Source organism: Piliocolobus tephrosceles, chromosome 7, assembly GCF_002776525.5.
Source record: "Piliocolobus tephrosceles isolate RC106 chromosome 7, ASM277652v3, whole genome shotgun sequence".
In the NCBI taxonomy this organism is placed as follows: Eukaryota; Metazoa; Chordata; class Mammalia; order Primates; family Cercopithecidae; genus Piliocolobus; species Piliocolobus tephrosceles.
Window position 1 is genome coordinate 54,564,602 of NC_045440.1, and position 22,344 is coordinate 54,586,945.

The following is a 22,344-nucleotide window of genomic DNA, read 5'->3' on the forward strand; positions in this document are numbered from 1 at the left end:
TAGATCGCTAAAATAGAAGAGAGGGCCCAGAAATAGACCTACACAAACACAGTCAAGTGATCTTGTGACAGTGGAGCAAGCGCAATTCATTGGAGCAAAGATAGTCTTGTCAAGAACCCACAGAGCTATACACAAAGTTGAAAAGTTCAGAATGAGGAAACTACACAACACAAAGAGTGAATTCTAATGCAAACTATGTATGAACTTTAGTTAATAATAACATATCAATATTAGTTCATCAATTGTAACAAATGTACCACACTAACGCTAAAAACTGGATGTTAGAAACAGGAAACGGTGTTGGTGGAGGTAGAGGTAGCATATGAAAGCAATCTACTTTTTGCTCGATTTTTCTGTGAATCTAAAATTGTTCTAAACATTAAAGTCTATTTTAAAAGTTGTAGTAAGGTATATATTAGTAATTCTCACACTGTGTGTGACAGCAAACTCTAGTAACAATTTAAAATATCTACCAATTACAGACTCATTAAAGATACACTCTTTTTCTTAATAAAAAGAAAAAAGGTAGAAAGTCATACTTCCTGTTTTCCAAACTGACTATAAAGCAACAGCAATCAAAACAGTGTGGTACTGCTATCACAGTAATCTTATTGACCAGCAGAGAGTCCAGAGATAAACCCAAGTCTATAGTCAACTGATTTTCAACAAGGATGCCAAGATAATTCAATAAGTAAAGAATAGTCTTTTCAACAAATAGTACTTAGGACAACTGGATAGCCACATGCAAAAGAAAGAAGTTGGACCCTTACTTCATGCCATATACAAAAATTAACTCAAAATGGATCAAAAACCCAAATGTAAGAGCCAAGTCTATAAAAATATTGTGAAAACATGGGAGTAAATCTTCATAATCTCAGTTTTGGCAACACACCAAAAGCATGAATAACTAAGGAAAAAATAAATTAGACTTGATAGAAATTTTAAAACTTTTGTGCTTCAAAGGACACTGTCAAGAAAGTGATAAGATAACCCACAACATGAGACAAAATATTTACAAATCACATATCTGATCTGGGACCTGTATCCAGAATATATAAAGAACCCTTACAACTAAGTAATAAAAAGACAACCCAACTGCAAAATGAGCCAGGCATCTAAACTGACATTTCTCCCAAGTAGATATACAAATGGCCCACGAGCACATGAAAAAGATGCTTGACATTATCAGCCATCAGGAAATACAAATAGACACCACAATGAGATGTCACTGCACACTCACTCAGGTGGCTAGAATCAAAAAGTCAGGTCACAACAAATGTTGGCAAAGATGTGGAGAAATCAGAACCCTCATTCACTGTTGGTGGGAATAGCAAATTGTGTAGCCACTTTGGAAAACCGCCTGGCAGTTCCTCAAATGGTTAATCACAGAGTTAACAAATGACTCAGTAATTTCACACCCAAGTATCTAACAGCAAGACAAATGAAAACATATGCCCACACAACTTGTATCACAACTATTATGGGCAATATTTATAATAACCAAAAGGTAGAAACAACCCAAAAGTTCATGAACTAATGAGTGCATAAATAAAATGTGGTCTTATCCACATAATGGAAAATCATTCAACCATAAAAAGGAATGAAGTAGTGATAAATTCCACAACATGGATGAACCCTGAACACATTACAGTATGTGAAAGAAGCCGGTCACGAAAAACATACATGATTCCATTTATATGAAATTTCTATAACAGGCAAATCCAGGTATCAGTGGTTACTTAGGGCTAGGTAGATGGGTGGATAGAGAGGTGATGGCCAAAGAATATGAGGTTTCTTTTTGAAGCAATGGGCACAAATACCTGAATATACTAAAAACCACTGAATTCTATCGCTTAAACATATGAATTGTATGCTATATAAACTACATCTCACTAAAAAAAGAAACAAACCTACACATATCAGTCATCTTATTATGACAAAGGTAAACCCGGAGAGCACTGGGGGAAATGTTTTCAACAACTGGAGCTGGTTCAATTAAATATCTATGGAAAGAAAAAAATAAATCCTGTTCCCTACTTTATGCCTTACCCAAAAATCAATTCCAGATGGACTGGGTATCTAACTACAAGAAGTTAAACAATAAAGTTGCTAGGAGATATCATATAAAGACATCTTCGTGACCTTGAGTAGGCAAAAACTTCTTAACCAGGACACAGAAAAGCACTAGCCATACAGGGAAAGACCAATGAATTGAGCTACATCAAAATTTAGAGCACCCCTTCACCAAGACACCATTAAAAAGTGAAAATGGCATGCGACAGAGTGGGGACAAAATGGCTGTGATGAAAATACACATATGAGACAACACCCTCAGGTTCAGAATCCATATAGAACTCCTGTAGAAGGAAAGAAAACAGACTTGAACAGGCACCTCTCCAAGAAAAGATGTCCAGATGGCCAAACAGATATGAAAAGGTATTTAACCACATTAGTCAGCAAGAAAATACAAATTAAAACCACAGAATATCTAGAATGTAGAGTGACAAAAACAAGTGTTGGTGAGAATTTGGGATAACAGATATTAAGAGTGTAAAGTGGAACAATAAACTTACTTCAAGAGTTCATAATTCTTCTCATTCAACCTCACGGCATTCTCTCTCCAAAATTTCTCAGATTTGTGCACAGGACTCCATTCCAACCTTCCAGATTTAAGTTCTGAACTGTATTCATCAAATGAACTATAAAAATGTTCAAAGAATTCAAGGTTTGTAAGAATCTGACAGTTACTCCAAAATTAAGCAAAATAAAATGTCTTCACTTATTATTTAATTACAAAGACTGACCATCCTGTACATTAACAAACTACCACTAAACGAACTTTAAACAGTTTAAATAATCTTTAATAAATCATGTGAAATGTCCTTCAGTGTAGTAAGGTCCAACCCTCCCGTCAAATTTGAATGCTGGGTATGAGACATAAAAATCAACACTTGCTTTCAAAATCCTTACTCCAATATATACATGAATGTGTATAAGAAAAAAATTGATAGCTCTATCAGAATTTCTACGATGACACTTGAAATACTATATTTCCCAGACCAATAGGCAAAATAATATGTTACGTAAAAGCGTAGTACTTTAACATAATAAACTCCATTATACTATAAATATCATAAACTATAACAATACATCACAAAAACAAAATCACACGTATTGGCACAATATTTTACAATGCGATGACAAAGAGTATAGACAGAAATAATTGAATTAATCCATTACAGACTAAAGACAAAAGCCTCTGTACATATAATAAACTGCAATTCACCTTAATTTAAAAACCATTCACTGGAGAGTAACTTGATTACTCCAAGCTTTACAGTATAAAAAATTTTAATGTGGTTAGCCAGTAGACAAACACACTGTCAGAACATACTTGGATTTTCTCTCAAGTAAAAATTTAAAAAAGATGTAACCATTCAAATACTACGAGTAATTCAGTATAACCAAGATGTACTAGAGAGGTTGATCAGAGGGTACCATTTGAATAAAGCAGTAAAATACTTTAATGTAGGGCCAGTTAGTACAAGAAGTAAACTAGTATTTTTAATATTCGTATCCTAATCCTATAATAGCAAAAACAGAGACCAGCCTCTTTTAGCTGCGCCCATCACCCTATTAGCTTTATGTAAATAGTATTTTTCAAATTACCAAATTCAAGGTAAAAATCAATAATAATTAGCTAAAATGGATTAAATAATTTAGAAAGCTATCACTAATCTTATTTTTTACAAAAACAGGCCTTACATGACTATTACAGAGAACCAGTCATCAGTTTTTAATAAACATAGTAACAGAATGTATAGCTGTGAAGCCTATTCCTGGCCTGCCTATTATAATCAATGTATCCATATTTGAAATATTTGAAATTCTAGAATAATAAAAATCATTTTTCTTCCTCCACAAAATCCATTACAAACCACTGATACAGATAACACCTCCCACCTCTGGGAAATCTTTGGGCCTTGGGATTATGGCTGCACTGAATCATCTGGTAAATACATTTCTGGAGTACATACTATGCTGAAGGCGTTTGCAGAGCAGACGGAACCTCACAACAAATCCTGCAAGGTTAACATTTTTATTACTGTTTTACAAAAAGGAAAACAGACTTGAAAAACTCAAGAAGCTTGTGCAAGGCCACACATGGAAAAAGTAGCCAAACAATTCCAAGAATCAGCCTGGCTCCAAACCCCAGTCCACCTAAGACAAGTATCTATTTCCAGAGACTAACTCTTTAAAAAACGTGCCAATGGTAATTTAAAAACAAAGAATACGAGTGTTAATGGAAAAGATCATCAAGATATTATGTACGAAACAGAAAAAGAACAAGATCCAAAAGAATATACAGAGCCCCATTTGTGGGTTGTAGGGGACAGGCAGAGAGGGGCTAGAAGGCTTTTTGGAAGCAAACACAAGAGACCCAAGGGAGAGTGAGGCGAGGCAGTGAAGGTGGTGGGAGTGGCATGCAGTTCCTTCCATACTGGCTAATTCTTTCCCTGTATATACATTATTTACATTACTTTTAATATTAAAAAATGAGACAAAAGTCCTTCAAAAAGCAGGAAAACAAATACTTTCTCCATATACAGGCAAACCTCCTCCACTAATTAACAAACTTCCGTTGTTGCTTAAAAAGACTCTAAGAGAAGACTCTCGAGGAGCTCCAGGGTGGAGTCACATCCTGAGGGAGTAAAGCTGGTCAGAGTTTAGACAGCAGAAAACAGTGGGAATCTCCCTAAATGAGAAGAGATAACACACAGTTCTGTCCAACTGTTGCCATGTCAGAATGATGTCTTCACAGGAGACAATGTATTTTAGTGAACTCTCTTGATTTGTATAGGTGACAACAAATTCAGGTTTTCTTAAAATGCTATGAAAGTCAAACAAAGTTCAACAGATCCAGCACATGAGAATTAAAAAGAATAACACACCTAAGGTCCTGGACACTCTCTCCAAGTTTTTCCAAAAGAAATTTGATATCTTCGCTGATATCTTCATCATCGTACTTCTGCTGCTCCAAGTTCTCCAGCTGTTTCAGAACTTTGCACTGAATCATAGCCAGGGCATATTCTTGGCGAGTTTCTCTTTCAGTTGATTTTTCTAAAAAGTTCTGGGTGAGACAAAGTGATAGCAAGAAACTATATAATTTGTCATGTGATGTTGACAGACCTCTGCACATTCTTTTATAGTCTCTCTCCTCCTCCTATTCTCAAGTTTTAACTATCACCTTTAAGTGGATGACTATCTCAAATCCTTACTTCGCTCCTGAGTGTCTGTCCCATATCAGAAGCCTACTTCTGATCACTTTTGTATTTCCTGGATTACTAAACATCTTTAATTATTGACCCAGATGAGCCCTACAACACTGAACACGTTTACAATGAAATCCACCAGAATCCTTTCTCATGGCCTTGCTCTGGCTGTGAGCTCTCCTTTGTCGCCCACCTAGAGCATACAGGATATTAAGAAAGAGTGTTTCTTCAAGTTCGCAGTCAAGCCAAGTTCTCCAGTTCCCAGTCGGTCACCATTTTCCTACGTCTGTAACAAAACTGTAAGTGCACAAGGGACAACAATTTTTAAAACTCCCTTGTTTGAACAATTATCAGAAAAGTTTTGCAACATTCAGGCAAATTTCTGAGTTCTCTTCTAGGATTTTCTATTTTTAAGAGTACTTAAGAAAACAGCAAAAGAATCCACAAATTTGTAACAATAAGCTGTCATGGAATTAAACAATGTTTCTAAGTAAGGACCAGGCTAAACTCTTGGAACAAGCAGCAACAAGACAGACCTCTGGTTTCAAAAAAGTTACTTTCACCAAGCTGGTATAAAAAGCCTGTCAAATTAAAAAAAAAAAAAAGCAAAAAACAAAAAACAGTAACAATTAACTCCAATTGTAACAAAATTTGAATTTTTTTCTTTTTACAAGTAAGTTCTATCCCTAATAATGAGGCTGAACAAATGCACAAAGTGATTTAGCTCAGCATGCAGAAGTCAGTGAAACCAATGCCCACCAATCTTCCCTTTATGTTTCTACCAGATTTTAAGTACCCTGAGAGTAGTTTGCCTTATTTTTCTTTCTATCACAAGTGCTCGGCTCAGAGTTGATATTTAATAATAAAATATTTGTGAACCTAATATTCCGCCTCAGTGCTTACATCTATAGATATGAGAAATTACTTGCAATCCTCCTTATTATGAATAGATGAGTAGAGTAACAGCAACAGTATAACTAAATTAATTTGCTTTTAAAATTACTTCAAAACTAAAACATGAACGTCCACTCAGGTATGATGGATTTAAGAACCTACTGAAACAACCTCTCTCTGGCAGAAAACAACTATAAAACCTGAACAGACTGAAAAGGCAACTACTTAAAAAAAACAGTAAATAGAAGCAGACAGACTGGTATGAAGTTCATACATACAGTAGGGAAGTCAAGGAACAATACAAGTACGTTCCTGTCACTGCAATTTTTATCCTGAAGCTAAGGCACAGTGGCAGAGAAGCCACAGAAAAGCCAAAAATAGTCTTTCTCGCCTGGGGAACCAGAAAAGTGAAGCTGGAAAAACAGGAACGCTGAGGGGTAAGGCTGGGGGGAGCCCCAGAAAACAAAGAGCAATAAAGGAGACCCAAATCCTGTCTGAATACAGCTCCAGAATGAACCAGACACTAGAACTAACAAAGACTTCAAAGCAATTATAAGAAAAATCCTCAATGAAATAAAATGCTTTCAATACATGAAAAATTTCAAACAAAAAACATATAAATTATTTAAAAAGAAACAGAAATCCCAGAAGTAAAACTACAATTTCTGAAATAAAAAAATCAGCTGATGTTAAAAGAACCAAGTGGAGATAAAACAGAAAAAGAGTAAGTGAACTTGAAAATGGTTAAAATTATCCAAGGAGAAGAATAAAGAGATAAAAGATTTTCTTAACAAATGAATAGAGGCTCAGTAATCTGTTACATATTATCAAATGACCCAACACATGAGCAACTGGGATACCAGAAGGAGAGGAGGAAGAGAATGGGGCTGATATTTTATTTGAAGAAATAATGGCTGAAAGTTTCCCAAATTCAATGTCAGAGAAATTTTCAGACACAAGATGTCCAGTGAACACCAAGCCCAAGACTACTGAAGTTAACAAAACTTCCATCTACTTAAAGTAGAAAGTATTCATTTCAGAGAGAGAGGACAGTTCAGTTTGAACTGTTATCTTAAGTCAGAAAAACAAAACTACGATTCTCTGATATTTTCATCAGGTTACTTCTCAATTTCTATCATGTTACTGTTTTATCCTTTCATGTAAAACATTGTGAACAAAGTGTATATTTACTGGTTCAATTTTAAATATATTCCAGAGACTCCATTTCCAGGAATGGTAAAGTGGCTTCTATCGGATCAACCCTTCCATAGAAATCAACTATAAAATCTGGATGAAATATAAAAGATTACCTGAAGGAACAAAAGGTAGCAGAAACTAGAATGGAGTCTAGATATGAAAAAAAGAAAGAAATGGCACTAGGAAAATTTCTAGTTTTATATATGGCTCTCCTCCTGAAGATAGGCTCCACTCAGAAAAATTCAGGTAAAACTCAAGACAGAAACCACAGCCTCAATCGCCTAAGGAGACAGAGGACAGTTTAGAGTGGCGATAGCAGCTAGAAAGTGAGAGGGGAAATCAGAGAGAAACATAAAGGAGACCTAAATTCTGTATATGAACTCTGCCCAAATCTCTAGCTGACCAGGGACCTATGCCATGCAAGGACAGACTCCCAGCAGCCCAACTACATCTAAAAGAACTGAAAAAAGATTTAAGCTGCTTCTCATCACAGGAAGAGAGAGCTTGGAGTTGGAGCCCAGCCAAGTTAACTGCCTGCTAAAGAACCTCAATGTCCTATGGAGAAATATAACAGAAACCAGTTCTAGGATGTATCATTTACAACATTCAGAATATACTCCCAAGTTAATAAGCATATGAAGAAACAGGAAAATGTGACCAACACTCAAGAGAAAAGTCAGAGAAAGACCAACCCTGAGATGAATTAGATATTGGAGTTTGCAAAAACAGATTTAAAGTAAACATTATGACTATGACCAAAGAAAAAAACGGTACCAATAAAAAAGCAACAAAAGAAAGTTCAGTGGAGACACAGACACTAAATTCCCAAATGGAAATCCTAGAAATAAAAATATAGATGATTTGTAATTTTAAAATTTACAAATGAGCCTAAAAGTAGACTGGAGATAACAAAAGAGTCAGTGAACATGAAGACAGAACAATAGAAATTATTCAAATTTTCCATCTTTAGCAAAAGATACAACTCTACAAATCTGTAAGTTCAGTAAAACGTAGATACAAATAAAACTAAATCCAGACACATCACAGTCAATCTTCAGAAAACCAAATATAGTAAATTTTCATAGCAACCACAAAAAGATAACACATTATATACAGGGAACAAAAATACAAAGGAAAGGTGACTTCTCGTCAGAAATGATGGAGATAATTCTGCTGAGAGAGAGCATTAAAAAAAGAGAGAGAAAAATAAAGGAGAGAGGTCAGAAGAAAGTGGAATGATATCTTGAAAGTACAGAAAGAAAAAAAAAAAACAGAACTATATCCAGCAAAAATATCCTTCCAGAATAAAGGTAAAATAAAATCATTTTTTATAATAAAACTGAGATAATCAGTCACCAGCAGACATACGCTGGAAAATATCCAAAAGCAGGGATTGGCTAACATTTTCTGTGAAAGGCCGAAGAGTAAATATTTTAGGCTTTGCAGTCTCTGTCACAACTGCACAATTCTACTATTACAGTGCAAAAGCAGTCATTAAAAAACATAAATGAGCAAAGCAGTGTTCCAATAAAGCTTTATTTATAAAAACAGGTGGACCACATTTGGCCCATAGGCTTCCAAAGTTTGCTGATCCCTGGGCTAAAGAAAATTCTGCAGCTACAGGAAAGTGATACCAGAAGCGGAAAGCTGAGTGTCCAGAAAAGAAAAAAGAACTGCAGATACCATATTAATATATAGCTGGATAAATATAAAACACTATTTTCCCCTCTTTACTTCCATAATATACATGAGATTGCTTAAAGCACAGGTTAAAACCCTGTATTGTAGGCTTACAACATGTAAATACAGTAATACGACAACTGTAGCAAGAAAGACTACAAGTGCTTACATTTTCCATAAGTTAGTACAATAGAAAGGATGTGGACTGTGACTCCAAAATCACCTCTAAGAAATAAAATAGTGCAAAAAGAAACAGTTAAAGACCCCAAAGAAATGTTATAATAATTTTTTAAAATTTATTAATATGTAACAGATGGACTTATTTGGGGAGTACATGTGACATTTTGATACAATCATATATAATTTATAATTATCAAATCAAGGTAATTGGGATGCCTACCACTTTAAACATTTATCTTTTCTTTATGTTGGGAACATCTAAATTATTATCTTCTAGCTATTCTGAAATATATAGTAGATTACTGTTTACTATCAACCTGCTGAATTGTACAACATTAGGTCTTATTTCTTCTATATAACTGTATTTTTGTACCCATTAACCAATCTCACTTCATCCCCTCCTATCCTGGTACCCTTCTCAGCCTCTGACAACTGAAGATTATTCAGCCATAGAAAAGAATGAAATCCTCTCATCTGCAGCAACATGGACAGAACTGGAGGTCATTACGGTAAGTAAAATGAAATTTTTAAAGGATGCACTTAACCCAAGAGAAAGCAAAAATGGAAGGCAGAAGAACAAAAAAACAGATAAGCAAAAAGAAAACAAAGAGTAAAATGGCAGGCCTAAATCCAATCATATCAACAGTTATTGTAAATGCCAGTGAACTAAATACTCCAGTTAAGAGGCAGAAATTATTTGAACAGATAAAAATTTAAGACCCAAGAATGTGTTGCCTAAAAGAGACAAACTAAATATGACACAGGTAAGTTGAAACTAAGAAGGAAAAAGATATAGCATGCAACCATAAGAATGCTGGAGTGTGATATTAACTTCAAATAAAGTAAACAAAGAGCATTACCAGTGATAAAGAAGGATGTTTCACAATGATACAAAGGCCAATTCACCAGGAAAATGTAACATTCGTAAGTGTTTTAATTACAGAACGTCAAAATTCATAAAGCAAAAATTGACAAAACTGAAGAGACAAATCCACAGTAATAGCTAGAGATTTTAACAGCTCTCTCAGCAATTGATAGAACCACTAAACAAAAAAATCAGTACACAGAAGATCTAAATAACACTGTCAACCACCCTGACCTAAATGACACAGAACACAACTCCACTTGCAAAATATGCATTCTTTTAAGTACACTTGGTACATCCACTATGACAGACTATAAGACAAGCCATAAAATGAGTCTCAAATTTTGAAGGGTTGAATTCTTACAGAATATGTTCTTAACCATAATGGAATTAAGCTAAATACCAGTAACTTTCTACTTGGAAATTTAACAATGCACTCCTATGTAATCCAAAGTCAAAGAAGAAATCATGATGTATGACACTAATATTATTACATGCTTGTCTCCTTTACTAAAATGTGAGATCCTAGTAAATACGACATGTTTGGACGAACAGAGGCAAGATGGTGCACTTCTGGGTTCTTCTTCACCACCAACTCTTCCCGTCCGCGAAAATGCAGCCAGGGCCAGGGAAGGTGCAGACCAACTGGGCATGCGCCAGGTGACGTCAATCCGAAGAGACCAAGATTTACCTGGTCGCACCTGCGGAATGCCCCGGACACGCCCGTGCCCCGCCTATTGCCCTCCCACTCCTAGAAAAGCCGCTCTTGGCCAGTGAGCCACGCGGCCTTCTCACAGCCCCACTGCCGTGGGGATGTCGGGACTGTGGGAAGTCCGTCCAAGAGCCCCACCGGGGGACTCTGCCGGCCTCCTTTGCCGGAGGCCGACAGACTTCTCCCCCACACCTTAGGTGACCAAAAATAAACTTGCAGTTTTGCTCCTACACTTGCCTACCCGCTGGTTATTTTGTGCCCGCTGGGCTGGTCTTAGAAAAAACAAATCAGGACATACTAGATATCACAGATTATTTTTAATTCTTTTCTTAATCCCCAGTTCCTTGTATGACTACTACAAACTATTCTCTTTCAGAACACCTGTTATTTCTTTCTAAACAAATTATTTTCTGAGACCTTCAACTATGGGGAGGCGTAAATCTCTTAACCTCTTACTCTTATAAAACTCTTCCTCTCTTCCTTTCCTTTTGTGAGATTTTACTTATTTTTCTACTAAACTTTCTATGGTCTTTTTCAGTTACTTTACCTATTACCCTCTCTTCTAACTTTAGAAACATATCAAAGCTCTTTTGTTTGTATGTTTTGTTAATTTCATTACATGTATTTGTTGACCAGAGAATTAAACTCCATCTTTAAGATATTATCGGCTGAACGCGATGGCTCATGCCTGTAATCTCAGCACTTTGGGAGGCCAAGGCAAGCGGATCACCTGAGGTCAGGGGTTCTAGACCAGCCTGGTCAACACAGTGTAACCCCATCTCTACTAAAAATACAAAAATTAGCCGGGCGTCGTGCTGCATGGAAGGCTGAGGCAGGAGAATCGCTTGAACACAGGAGGTACAGGTTGCAGCGAGCTGAGATCACACCACTGCACTCCAGCCTCGGCGACAGAGTGAGACTCCGTTTCAGCCTCGGCGACAGAGTGAGACTCCGTTTCCAAAAAAAAAAAAAAAAAAAAGATATTATCATAACTAATGGCTTCAACTATAACTTCAACACATTCAATAACTAATGTAGAACAGTCCTATGGTATTCTTCTAAAACGAACTTCTCTTTCAATTGTCCAAGATAACAGCATTTCAAAGATTAGTCATTTTTGATTCTCCCTTTTTCTTCAACTGTGTCAAATCAATCATTAAGCCTTCTCTATTCTTCTTTAAATACATATTCTCATTTCATTGCTTCATCTTACTATAAAAAATGAAAAGAAGGAATAAATGGGTTATAAAAAGTAGTTAAGAAACTGAATCTGCCAGAAACAATCTACTTAATCTGGCAGCAACACTTTCTTTGAAATACGTTATTCTTTCTCTAAAAGTAAATGATATCTTCACCTCAACAAAAGCAAAAGTGACCAATCCAGTATAAACATCATTTTTGCCTTGGGCAAATTAATGGTGCAGAGGGATGTTGACATCTCTAAGAACAAGGTGGAATCAGGTGACAATTCAGATCTTTCTGTCAGCAAAACTGAACTGCTGGCCTTGTAAAATATATGTGAAAGCAGTGCTTCGAAAACCATCAGTGGTGAAGACCGGTTTTGCTTGTTTTTTGATTTTCAATCACTCATGAACAAATACTTTTATAAAACACAGTAAGAATAAATTTTAAAACATGTAAAATACAAGTTCGATTTTCCTATAAAATTCAATAAACCATTATTCTGTCAAATTCCCACAAGTTTCTATGCTTTCTGTACTTATGCTGACTTTCACTTTCTGTACTTATCCATTGCAGGTTACTAACAAACAGTTCACTGCACTGCACTGATAATGTGGACCACACTTTTAAAAATGCTGTATTAAAGGACTCACCTCAAAATTTAAAAAGTCTCAGTCTTACGAGACCTCATCCAAACCTAGTATCTACTAAGCAAGATAGAGGTTAGGCAAAGAGGCTGAGGCAGAATTCCTGAAACAGGGGATAAGCGACAGACTCTAGAATAAAATTTCTTCCTGGCAATACTTCCATAGCAGTGGCCAGAACAGCTCCATACACTCAGCCTAGAGCTAGCCTCTTTGAAAGGGTTATTACTATGAACTGCCTGCATGGAAAAATGCATGTACGTGTGTGCATGTTTATGTCTAGTGAGTATACATGTGTAGATGTGAATTAAACATCATGATTAGTCTATCTAATTTGGCTGTAATTCTTAAGCCTTTCTGATGAAAAGCATATCACTATAAAAATATGATTCACTTTATCTGACATATAATGTAGGCTTTTGACTAAGCAGAGCCCAAAAGAGAAATCAAATGCACAACATACAGATGTAAAACTCTAGGCAACAAAGATGATCTTCAATGTCTTTATCAGTCACAGGCCTAAAACATCCTAATTTATTTTAGAACCTAAAGACTGACAAATCAATTTAACCAACAGCAGTAATATATGCAGAGACCTGGAGTTCAGCATGTACTATGAATAACTGAGATGGACATTTTCAAAAATAAAATTCATCCAGCTAAATGGAAAACTAATAACAATCATTAGCAGCTGCTAGATTTGTTCAGCTCACAGTAGCTCAGTAAGCTTTCTAAAGCCTCCCACAAAAAAATATTTCCCTAAGTTTTAGGATGTGTCTATACTATCTTCAAATAACCTCATCAGTAAAATCTTTTTTAAAGGTTACAGGAACTTGAAAATGACTTTAAAAATCATCATTTTTAAAATAATTTGATGGTATAAATCAAATGGCTTTACTATGTCTTTATCAATGGCTCAATTTTAGTTCCACTGTGCATATCAAAATTGTGGATGTCTAAAGATGTTCTTCTTTCTGCTCTCAGCATATTCACATAATGATTGCATTACCCCAAATTTAGTGTATGAGAATCTAAAAAAAAACTAGTATTTCTGCCATTGGATTGGGTCTATTTTAAATATTGTGAAACCCAAAATTAGACAATAGAAGCCCATAAATCATTAGATTCTATGCATTATAGGTAAAAATTTGAAATTATAAATATAGTTTAAATAAGATTTTTAAATCTTTCTAAATATCAGTAACATATTCATGCTGTCTCTTTTAAATCAAACAAACAGCACTAGATCTTTACCTGGGCTTAATATTAACTTAGCAAGAATCCAACTTACAGAGATAAAGAGGAAAATGTTATTATTCCATGATTTTATGGAGAAAAAAGGAAGGGAAATAAATACATACTGTATATTTACTATTGCAGACACTTTAACTGTTATTTCATGGATTCCTTACCTAATGTTTAAATGAGTTTAAATGAGTTAAGTACCATCTACCACCTTTCACCATAAAGAAACTAGCTCTGGGAGTTCAAGCCACTCTCCCAACACTAAACAATCAAGTGCTGGAATTCACACCTAGGTCTATTCATTCCAGAGAGACTCTTGTCTATCCTTCTACTGCGCCATTACAAAAGAGCTACTCTACTCTATTTCTCAAATTTCCATAAAAGTGCATAATTAATTCAGAAAGCTCCCAAATGAGGTCAAAAGAAAAAAACTTAGGAATCTCAGTCTGGCTCTACACTTATGGTGACTTTTTGAGCTTTGTATATCGTAAACACAGTGACTTCATCAAGTTACTCTATCAAAGGTTTAAAAAAAATGCAAAGGTTCTGAGAAAAGGTATTCTATCTTATGCATCTTTCCACACACTTAGTAACCAACAAATTGCCTTACACATATTTGGTCTTCAATAAACATCTGATGCACTGATAGACAGATGAATAAATACAAGAGGAAAAATGGAAGAGAAAAGGAGAAGGAAGAACTTAAAGGCAGGATTTGGCCGGGCGCGGTGGCTCAAGCCTGTAATCCCAGCACTTTGGGAGGCCGAGACGGGCGGATCACAAGGTCGGGAGATCGAGATCATCCTGGCTAACATGGTGAAACCCTGTCTCTACTAAAAAAATACAGAAAACTAGCCGGGCGAGGTGGCGGGCGCCTGTAGTCCCAGCTACTACTCGGGAGGCTGAGGCAGGAGAATGGCGTGAACCCGGGAGGCGGAGCTTGCAGTGAGCTGAGATCCGGTCACTGCACTCCAGGCCGGGCGACAGAACGAGACTCCGTCTCAAAAAAAAAAAAAAAAAAAAAAAGGCAGGATTCAATTAACATCAACTAACATCTCTCTTCTGTGATATTACAGTATTAGATATGTGCTTCCAATAACCTTTTATTTTAACTAATGATTCAAAACGAAAAATAATGGAAAGGAGGAGGAACTAAGTGGGGGCAAAAAAGTAGGGTATGTGGGAAGCTTAGATAGAATATCATATAATGATTAAAGCAGCTTTTGCTGGACTTTAGATTAAATCTCAGCCCACTATTAGAAAGTAGTACCTAGGCCAGGTGCAGTGGCTCACACCTGTAATCCCAGCACTTTGGGAGGCTGAGGCACGCAGATCACTTGAGGTCAGGAGTTTGAGACCAGCCTAGCCAACATGACGAAACCCCGTCTCTACCAAAAATACAAAAATTAGGTGGGCGTGGTGGCACATGCCTGTAGTCCCAGCTACTCCGGAGGGCTGAGGCAGGAGAATTGCTTGAACCCGGGAGGCAAGAGGTTGCAGTGAGCCAAGATCATGTCACTGCACTCTAGCCTGGGCAATACAGCAAGACTCTGTCTCAAAAAGAAACAAAAAAATTATTAGTACCTGGTTTTTCATAGAAACTTGCAGCACTTAAAATATTTTCTAAATAATAAGTCATGCAGTCTCTTGAAACTGAGAGAAAAAGCTATAAGGGAAAGAATATTCTTTGAAAAAACAGGACAGCTAAAATAAGACCCCGACTTCTATTACAGCTCTTCCCCACACCTCTATTTCACCTTAAATAGACAAGTTATTAACAAATTATCAAAAGCCTATAACAAGAAATAATTATAAATTTTTACAATCTTTAACAATTTGAAAAATAGATATTTTAACTTCAAAAACTATATAACATACAGAAAAGAACAGGTAGAGGTAAATGCCATATTAACTACTTAGGAAACTGCTGACCTTTCCATTGCCCATCAGAGAAAGTCACACAAAAGATAATAAAAACAATAATAATTGTTTTTATCAATATCCTTTCTAGGATAACAATATCCTTTCTAGGATAATCTAATTGCAAAGACATTGAGTCAAAGGTAACCATCTTTCCTAACAGTTTAGCAATTACAAAATATACCTCCTTTTCTGAAAAAAGCTTTCAGTACCAAGTTTATTAACAGCTTCCAATTTAGACAAAAGTCCACATACTAACAGAAAATAGGGACCCTCTCTCTCCAGTCTTGCTTTCTGTGATATGTTCATCAAATTAAGTAAACATGTTTTTACTTTTCTCTTAATTTTTAAAATGTGAACATTTAGTAACTGGGCCAGTCTTCACTTCCAGGTAACTTTTTCACTGGATCGCAATTCCCTTGTAAATAACACACTTTCATTCCAAAAGGCTTTTCACTATTCTTTCTGTCTAGGTAACATCCAAAGACAAACCCCACAGACACAACCATATGAACCCAGTGTTCACATAACCTGAAGTAAGTTCACCATGACTGCTATAGCCCTGGTGCCAACAACCACCCCACGACCAGCCCTTTATAGTCACAAATATTTACTGAGGGTCTATTAGGTGCCAAAGGTTCATTTAGCACACATTTTTCAAAGGGTATTATCATGTGAGCATCAACAAAGTAACGGATGTAGGAGAGATGATATTACTCTCACAGGACACATGAAAAAAACTAAAGCACAGAGAGGCTAAGCAACTTGGCCAAAAGCCTGGAGGCCAGCCCAAGAGCCCAGAGAACCTGACTGCCACTGCACATGCCAGGACACTCACTACAGGCCTGAGTGCATACAGACTTTGTAGTGAGGAACGTCAAGCATGATTCACCCAAATCATGAAGAGATGAGATTTCAACGACTCCTTCAGCTACTTAGTGCCTACCACAATTCACCCAGAGTTGAAGCCTAGTTGTATGTAGTAAAGGAACAGAGATAAACTGCAGGTTTTAAAACATCAAGGGGGTTCCATATGTGGGAGTGATATTGTGGGTAATTTACAATTTTACTTAATATTTTTCTACCATATCTTTTTAACCATAAAACCATATTATTTTTATAACAGTAAAAGATCAAACTAGCTCTGTTTTTGCAAATGGTAGATGCTTAATTTACACTAGAAGATTTTGACAAAATAAAGGCTCCTGTGACAACTGTAGAATTAAAAAGAGGAAAAACAAGGGAGAAACTCAAAACTAAGACAAATGGAACAGAAGGAGCATTAAGCCCTCAGAGAACAAATTTATTGAATTGAAAAGATGCAGTATCTATTGTGCCACAGAGAACAAATTTAAAACAGGAATCAGATATTATTCCATGTTCCCTCAGAGCAGGAGAGTACAGAATAAAGTGCTAAAAGTAGATCTGACAAAGGGTCTTATTTGAAGGTGCCATGCTTGGTGAGTGATGCCCAAGAGTGTGAGCACAAGTTAGTGTCAGGTGATAACCAGGGTGACTGAAATATTCATGTTGGCCCCACTAGTTCTATGCCCAGAGTGGTAGGGGCAAAAGATCCATTCACAGAACAAGTCTGTGCCTTCAGAAAGTAAACAGCCACAAATCCCAGGATTGCATCTTCAAGAGCCAGATTCATTTGCTGCATTTACTCTCTCAGAATTCACCTGGGTCAGGGAAAGGAATAACAAATCCTACAAGAACAAATTACTGATGATTGTAGAAGATTCTTTCTTCACTTGTTAACATTCAACCTCTCCCCACCATTGCAGCACTTCCAAGATAACTATTCCTGGTTCAAAAGGCCCCTTGAGCCCTCTCTTCTCCTCACACCCCCGTTCAAAAGGCCCCTCGGGCCCCGTCTCCTCCTCATACCCCTCCTCTGGCTGTCCACCTCTCTTCTACTGCCTTTCCTCCCTTCGTCACTCATCACTGCATTGCACTGGCATTGCTTATTCATGTCGACTGTCTTCACCAAACCATAAGACCTTAGATGTCCAGCTCTATCCTGGTCATCTGTGTCCCCTAATAATTAGCATAGCCCCTGGCACATACATGGAATCCACAACTGTTTTGTGATTTAGGAGAGATTGGCAAAAGACTCCATTTCTGGAATTTTTTACTTTAAATAAATAAGAATATGGATAATGAAGCACTTAAGTAGAAGAAAAAAATACAATCAGTTTACCTACTAAAATACTTCAAAGTAAAGCCTCATTAATACAACCTTAATGACTTAAGAACTGATTATTATTTTAGCTGGACTGAAATTTACTGTGACAACTCATGTGGACAGAGTGTGCAGGAAATACGAAGAGCAGAGCCACCATGGGGAGGGAGAGAAGTAAGGAGGCTCCGCATTTGCCTGTTTCTCAAGAGCGAACTTCAAGGACTACAGAATGATTTTTATATGAAAAAGAGTGTTACTTTCATAAATAAACATAATGGAAAGAAAATCTAATGCCCAGCCCAACACCTGGTCAACAGCTGGTCAGTGATTATCACACCCAGCAGGCCACACCTGGATCTTACTGTACAGTCTCTCAGAATCCACACTGAACACCACTCCTCCATGCCATCACTCACTCACTCAGCCCTTGCAGGCAGCCAGGAAATACACGGGGCTCAACACATCCAGCTGGTATTTTAAGCAAAGAAATCTTCCCCTGATGTTAGCTTTGGTTTTCCTTTTCACGTTTCCCCCTTTTTAATGCCAGTCTTAAGGTTCCTGAGAAAATGCAACAAGACAAGAAAAAAAGGAGATGGCAGGGTGGTTAAGAGGACAGTTTTGGAGCTGGGCAGATCTCAGTGAAATTCCAATCCTTTCACTTACTGAGGAATTATCTCCGAGTCTTGGTTTCCTTATCAATAAAATAAAAATAGTAATAGAACTTATTGGGTAATCATGAAGCTTAAATAAGGCAATGCATAAAAATTACTTAATAAATTTTAACAATTATTATTCTCTGCATCAAAGACAGATTAGCATGATGGTTAAAAGCATGCATCATATTGCCTGAGTTTAAATTCCTGCTCTGCCACTTTCTAGCTATGCCGGCAAATTACTTAACCTCTTGTGTCCACTAAATGGAGTTCCTGGGACAATTATATGTGGAATACATTTAAAGTAATTAGGACAGTGCCTGACACAGAATAAGCTCTCAATAGACATTAGCTGTTATTAACTACAGACATCTAGAAAAGAGTTCCTGCACATCAAATTTTAAAATTTGGAAGGTGACAAATGCTATGAATAAGCAATTTATAGAAAGAATATAAATGGCCAATAATATTAAAAGATGCTCAGCCTCATTCATTATTAACGGAATGCAAATTTAAAACAATGATTTAGTTTTCCAACCAAGATTTTGTAAAAATTAAAAGAAGGGTAATATTAAATCATAGTGAGCAGAAAAATATGCGCTCCCAATATATAGTTGATGGAAATGTAAATCTGCACATTTTTGAAAAGTGTATGATATTATCTATCAAAAGTGTAGGCCAGGTGCTGTGGCTAACACCTGTAATCCCACAATTTTTGGAAGGCTGAGGGAGGAGGACTGCTTGAGCCCAGCAGTTCAACATCATCTTGGGCAATGAAGCAAGATCCCTTCTCTACAAAAGATTTTATTTTTTAAATTAGCCAAGCTCGGTGGCATGCATCTACAGTCCCAGCTACTTGGGAGGCTGAGGCAGGAGTATCCCTCAAGCTCAGGAGTCCGAGGTTGCAGTGAGCTATGATCACGCCACTCTAGTCCAGCCTGGGTGACAAGAGTAAAAACCCTGTCTCAGAAAAAAAAAGGTGGGGTGCAGTGGCTCATGCCTGTAATCTTGGCACTTTGGGAGGCCGAGGCAGGTGGATCACCTGAGGTCAGGAGTTCGAGAACAGCCTGGGAAACATGGTAAAACTCTGTCTCTACTAAAAACACAAAAATTAGTTGAACGTGGTGGTGCATGCCTGTGATCCCAGCTACTCAGGAGGCTGAGGCACGAGAAATGCTTGAATCCAGGAGGTGGAGGTTGCGGTGAGCCGAGATTGCACCACTGCACTCCAGCCTGGGCAACACAGTGAGACTGTCTTAAAAAAATAAAAATAAAAAAGTATAAAAACACATTCTTTTGACCCAGCAGTTCCATCTCTAGAACTAAATCCAAAAGAAATATTCATCAAAGTGGGCAAACATATGTAAAAGAAACCAAAAACACCACCACATGGCCATCAATAGAGCACTGGTTAAATACACAGCTTTACACCAACACAGTGGAAAATAGCCATTAAAAAAATACTGAATATCCACATATACAGAAATGAAAACATATTCACTATATATTAACAAAGTTATAGACCAGTATAACATATCATTTTTATTTCTAAATATAAAACAAAATTACACATCTATTTATCTGTGCTTAGAAACATCTGAAAGATGCTAGTAATTATATTTGGCAAATGTGATATTTACATTATTTAAATTTTTGCAATACATGTGCACCACTTTTTATTTTCATTTTATTTTTTTTTTTTTGAGACAGAGTCTGACTCTGTCACCCAGGCTGGAGTGCAGTGGCACGATCTCAGCTCACTGCAACCTCCGATTCCCTGGTTCAAGCAATTCTCCTGCCTCCTGAGCAGCTGGGATTACAGGCACGCACCACCATGCCCAGCTAATTTTTGTGTTTTTAGTAGAGACGGGGTTTCACCATGTTGGCCAGACGGTCTCGATCTCCTGACCTCGTGATCCGCCTGCCTGGGCCTCCCAAAGTGCTGGAATTACAGGCATGAACCACCACACCCAGCCCCACTTTTTATTTTTTACTTGTTTTTTAAAGAAAGTATAAGAACAAAAATGGTTAAAAGCACAGATTCTACAGCCAGCATTCTAGATTTGCAAGTCTGCCACCTATCAGCAATGTGACCTCTATGCCTCAGTATTCCCAGTGTATAGCAATGACACCTATACGTTAACAGTAACAACGATAACTGTTAAGTTACAGAACTCTGGTGAGCATTAAATGAGTTAAATGGAAAGATCTTAGAACAAAGTATGGCAGAGGGTAGGCACTATATGGGACATGTCCACTATTACTAACCTTGAAGAGCATTCTTAGATTACTTCAACCAAGCCATCCCACAGAAGCCCATCTAAAGTGACCAACAAAATTATCAGTAGACAATGGGCACAGCAAATACACTGGCTCTCGGTAGCCAATTAGCAATGTGAAGCATTAAAACCGCCTGGCAACCTAGGATTTCGATTCTAGCTAGGCTTTCTCTTGTCCTCAACTTCCTCATCTGTTCAAAGGAGGAAGATGACTTAGATAACTGACAAATCTAATATCCTAAAAAGTTTACTGTTTAAATCATGATAGATTTTTATAGTTGCCTCAAAAATGTACTCCAGTCAGTAGGTCCAGAACCTGAAACACAATTCCATACTAAAATACATGCTCCATAAGAGAGAAACTCCTTCAAGAACAGTCTCTTGGAATACACTGCAGCAGAAAAGGATTTCCTCCATCTGAACATAATCTAATTGCATTTCCCTACAAGCATACTATATAACTCACATATTTCATTCACTTAGATGGTTTCCTCTCACCTATCCCACTGCCCACACCATAAATACAAATTAGTGATATTTTACTCTATATTCACCAACACTCTATGGTTTCATAACCACTAGAAGAACAAGTAACTGTTTCCCACCTGCTAAAAACTCAAATATACTGCAGTCAAAAATGCCTCACATACACACAAACCAACATAAAACACTTACACGAAATGCTGCAAGAATGATTCTCGTTACTTTCTCTTTGACAGACTCCTGAAGGATATCAGACAGAACTGGAATGATATTATAGCGCCGCAGGTGTTCACACATTTGAGGACTGAATGCCAGGAGCCATATTGAAAAAATCATTTGATACTGGAGCTGAAAGCCACACTTGTTACTCAACACTCCCATTATGCTGGAAAAAAAAAAAAACACACACACACACATTTACAAAACATTTAATATGAGAGCAGAAGAAAGAAGAAATAAGCAATTATTCTCTTTTTGCACTAACGGAACAGGTCTCTCTGAATTATGTTCTGTTTCTTTCCTGCCGGCAATAACAAGCAGCTAGATTGTTACTCACAGAGAACCACTTCCGGTACAGCTCCACTTAACCCTCTCTCCAAAAGTCACAGGACCTCAGGAAGCAGGAGCTCTTGCTGTGCGGCAAGAAGGGAACAAAGACAGGCAATATGGCAACGGGAATGGAAACAGCAATCGGACAGACAATAGAGCCAAAAGTTACATGGAGATTTTGAGTTCGGGCAACCAATAAGACCACTGATAGTTTTAAAATATAGAGGAAACAGAGAAAAGAAGGGATGAGTTTGGTGAAAACCTGTGATAGGTTCAAATTTGACATAGCCAATTACTGAATTTGGGGGTCAGGAAAAACCTCAGTTTGATCAAGAGATCAAAAACTCAGTTTGATCAAACTTCTAGTTTGATCTCTTACTTTACTGATAAGGAAACTAGGAAA

General features: G+C 37.0%; 1 protein-coding gene across 3 annotated transcripts in view; it reads right to left on the minus strand.

The window, feature by feature from the left end:
• Positions 1–22,344, minus strand: part of ATP6V1H (ATPase H+ transporting V1 subunit H) — a 126,259-nt gene that overhangs the window by 49,602 nt on the left and 54,313 nt on the right. For all 3 annotated transcript variants that reach the window (XM_023184201.2, XM_023184199.2, XM_023184200.1), the window contains 3 exons: positions 21,585–21,777; positions 4,953–5,131; positions 2,574–2,699 (listed from right to left, as the gene is read on the minus strand). In XM_023184201.2, coding sequence (XP_023039969.1) covers positions 2,574–2,699; positions 4,953–5,131; positions 21,585–21,777 — 498 coding nt within the window. The remainder of the gene's footprint in view (positions 1–2,573; positions 2,700–4,952; positions 5,132–21,584; positions 21,778–22,344) is intronic.